The sequence below is a fragment of the Triticum urartu genome, chromosome 5A, assembly GCF_056163025.1.
Source record: "Triticum urartu cultivar PI428250 chromosome 5A, HENAU_Tu73, whole genome shotgun sequence".
NCBI lineage: Eukaryota > Viridiplantae > Streptophyta > Magnoliopsida > Poales > Poaceae > Triticum > Triticum urartu.
Genome location: NC_141877.1, coordinates 80,049,649 through 80,053,408, shown reverse-complemented (window position 1 = coordinate 80,053,408; position 3,760 = coordinate 80,049,649). Strand labels below are relative to the sequence as shown.

Genomic DNA, 3,760 nt, shown 5'->3' with positions numbered 1-3,760 from the left:
CAGCCAATGATGATTTTACATGTGGAAAATCCCCATTGGTCGGGGCTGTTAGCGGGTTATCAGATCCAAAACTGGACCCGATAGCTTAATGGTTTTCCATTATGGTGGATGCCACGTGTCGGTCACCCTTGACGAAAGCACTTTTGTGACGCGCGATTTATCGTCATGGAAGTGGACACTTCCGTGATGATAATTTTAGTAATGTCATGGAACACTTCTACGACAGCATAGGTATGACTATCTTGATTCTGTCATAAAATTGTCATGGATGTACATGCATGACAAGAAACGCGACCTACTGTGACAAACACGTATCATCACGGAAGTGTATTTTTTTGTAGTGTTCGGCCCGCGCATCTGGGATGAGCCCTTCCACAAAGGGTTCACGCTTCCCCGCGACACCCCCAAGTACAACGGCACCGTCAAGCCGAAGGACTAGCTCATTGACTACACCATAGCCATCGGCATCGCAGGCAGCAATTGCCGCCTCGCCTTGCGCTACGCCCCGCTCATGCTCCAGGGCTTGGCCTGCACGTGGTTGAACAGCCTGCCGACTAGCAGCATCAACGCGTGGGTCGACTTCGAGCGGGCTTCATGCGCAACTTCACCAGCACCTACAAGCGGCCCGGCCGCCCCAGTCAGCTCGCCATGTGCGTGCAGGGGCCGACGGAGACCCGCCGCGTGTACCTCACGCGTTGGACCGAACTCTGGAAAAGCTGCGAGGGCGTCCACGAGGTCCAGGCTATCCAATACTTCGTCAGTGATTGCCGAGATGGCACCCTCCTCAAGCACAAGCTCCTGCGCTCCGAGCCAGCCACCATGGCCGCGCTCATGATGACGGCGGACAAGTACGCCAATGCCGACTCCACCATGAAGATCCAGGTGGCGCTGGACGAAGCCAGCAAAGCGAAGCCAGTTCCGCCCCCAAGACGACCGGCAAGAGCAGCCACCGACAGAACAACCAGCAGAATAACAAGCGCAAGGCCGACCAGCTGGCCCAGCGCTACGACAACCTCCTCGTTGCGGCCACCGAGAAGGCACCCATGGCCGAGCCGGCCGCCAAACGCCAACAAACTGGCAAGATGGCATGGCAACCCGCCATGACCTTTGAGGAGATGCTCGACGCTCCCTGCAAGCACCAAAGCGGTGCGAGGACATCCACGCACATGCTCCGGCAATGCGCCATCACCAAGCGCATCATGAGGGGTGACATCCCGCCTCCTCCGGCTTCGGCTCCAGGAGCGGGGCCACCAACTCTGCCTCCTCCGCCCCCGCCCCTGGTTAATGGCGCGATGTGCGATGACGTCTACCCCGACCATAACGCGACCTACGTTGTCTTCACCAGCCTTGGCGACGACAAATGTAGCGAGCACCTGCTTCGGTAGGAAGTGAACACCATTGTCTCGGCCAAGCCGGAGTACATGCAATGGTCGGAGCGTCCGGTCACCTAGACCCGGGAAGACCACCCGACCGTCATGCCGGACCTGGGTGGCTACGCCCTCATCCTCGACCCCACCATCATCGTGCCCCGACACACATGCAAGATCTTGCGAGTCCTCATCGATGGCGGCGGCAGCATCAACATCCTCTACCACGACACCATGACCAAGCTTGGCCTCGAGGCCAAGGATTTGGAGCCGTCCCGAATGATCTTCAATGGCATCATACCCGGCCTCTCATGCTCCCCCATCGGCCAGATCCGGCTCGACGTCCTGTTCGGCACTAACGACCACTTCCGATGCAAGCTGATCTGTTTCAAGGTGGTGGACCTATCCAGTGCGTACCACGCGCTGCTGGGTTGGCCGGCACTCACCAAGTTCATGGCGGTCCCCCACTACACCTGCCTAAAAATGAAGCTGTCGGGTTTGAAGGGCCTCATCACCATCACCGGCGATTACCACAAGTCCCTGGAGTCCGCCCAAGTCGGCGCCAGACTGACCGAGTCGTTGGTCATAGCCGAGGAGTGGTGCCAGCTCGACCGGTTCGTCGCGCTGGCCAACGAGACATAGGCCATGTCGGTTTCAGCTAAGGAGCTGACTGGCGAGGCCTTGTTCTAGCCCTCCAAGGAGACCAAGAAGGTCAAGCTAAACCCGGAGGACCCCAGCTGAGTAGGTACGTCGTCGTGGGCACCCGCCTCAACAGCAAATAGGAAGGCGAGCTCGTCGACTTCCTCCGTGAGAATCGGGATATCTTCGCATGGACCCCAAAGGACATGCCGGGTATACCGAGGAAGTACGCCAAGCACAAACTCCACGTACGCAAGGATGCCAAGCCTGTCCGTCAACCCCTACATCGCTTTTTGGAAGAGAAGAGAAGAACCATCGGTGAAGAGGTCGCCAAGCTCCTGGAGGCCGGCTGCATCATGGAAGTGTTCCACCCTGAGTGGCTGGCCAACCCAATCCTCATCCTGAAGAAGAACAAGACCTGGAGCATGTGCATAGACTACACAATCCTAAACAAGGATTGCCCCAAGGATCCTTTCGCCCTCCCGCGAATTGATCAAGTCATCGATCCACCACCGGCTGTGAGCTCCTGTCCTTCCTGGATGCTTACTCCGGCTATCATCAGGTAAAGCTAGACCCGGCCGATGCCCTGAAGATGTCCTTCATCACGCCCTTTGGGGTGTATTGCTACATCGCCATGTCGTTCGGCTTGAAGAATGCCGGCGCCACCTTCTAGCGCTGCATGCAGAAATGCTTGCTAGTGCAACTCGGACGCAACATCCACGTCTACGTGGACGACATCATGGTGAAGACCAAGCAGCACCTCACGCTCCTCGACGACCTGAAGGAAACCTTTGCCAATCTACGCGAGTACTCGATCAAGCTCAACCCGGAGAAGTGTGTTTTCGGCGTGCCGGTCGGAAAGCTACTCGGCTTCCTCATCTCGTAGCTCGGCATTGAGGCGAACCCGGAGAAGATCAAGGCCATCGAGCGCATGCGCAAGCCGGCCCGGCTGCTTGCTGTCCAGAAATTCATTGGCTGCTTGGCCTCGATCAGCCGGTTTCCCAACTGGTTGGGCGAGAGGGCCTTGCCCCTGTACCAATTGATGAAGAAGACGACACCATTCGAGTGGAACGACCAGGCAGACGAAGCCTTCCGGGATCTCAAGCACATGCTCTCCACCGCACCCATCCTGGTCGCACCAACCGAGAAGGAGCCGATGTTGCTCTACATTGCCGCCACCTCGCGGTCGGTCAGCACGGTGATGGTGGTCAAGCGACCAGAGAAGGGGAAGATCCAGTCTGTCCAGCATCCAGTCTACTACCTGAGCGAGGTGCGTTCCGCCTCCAAGCAGAACTACCCGCACTACTAGAAGATGTGTTAGGGCGTGTACTTTACTGCCAAGAAACTGAAGCAGTACTTCCAAGAGCATGTTGTTACCGTAGTCAGCACGGAGCCCATTGGCGAGATCATGGGCTGCCAGGATGCCTCTGGCTAGGTTGCCAAGTTGGCAATTGAGCTAGCTGGCCACACCACCCTCTATGAGCCCCACACCATGATCAAGTCCCAAGCTCTGGCCGACTTCTTCGTCGACTGGACGGAGACCCGGTACCTGTCGCTGTCGCCGGATTCGACGCACTGGCGCATGCACTTCAAAGGCTCCAAGATGCGCTCCGGCTTGGGAGCCGGCATCGTGTTGTCATCCCCGAAGGGCGGCCGACTTCGTCACGTGTTGCATATCCACTTCGCCGCCTCCAACAACTTCGCCGAGTATGAAGCCCTTGCACATGGCCTCCGGCTCACCAAGGAACTCGGCA

At 57.8% G+C, this 3,760-nt stretch overlaps 2 protein-coding genes across 2 annotated transcripts; both read left to right on the top strand.

The window, feature by feature from the left end:
- Positions 1-1,475: 1,475 nt before the first annotated feature.
- Positions 1,476-2,009, top strand: LOC147970356 (uncharacterized). The gene has a single exon (XM_087523413.1). It carries the CDS (start codon positions 1,476-1,478, stop codon positions 2,007-2,009), a length of 534 nt encoding a protein of 177 aa, XP_087379539.1.
- Positions 2,010-2,937: 928 nt separating this feature from the next.
- LOC147970355 (uncharacterized) lies at positions 2,938-3,315 on the top strand. The gene has a single exon (XM_087523412.1). It carries the CDS (start codon positions 2,938-2,940, stop codon positions 3,313-3,315), a length of 378 nt encoding a protein of 125 aa, XP_087379538.1.
- The last annotated feature ends 445 nt before the right edge of the window (positions 3,316-3,760 follow it).

Excerpts from the sequence above, each read along its gene's own strand:
- LOC147970356 (XM_087523413.1), top strand. The coding sequence starts at position 1,476 with ATGCCGGACCTGGGTGGCTACGCCCTCATCCTCGACCCCACCATCATC.
- LOC147970355 (XM_087523412.1), top strand. The coding sequence starts at position 2,938 with ATGCGCAAGCCGGCCCGGCTGCTTGCTGTCCAGAAATTCATTGGCTGC.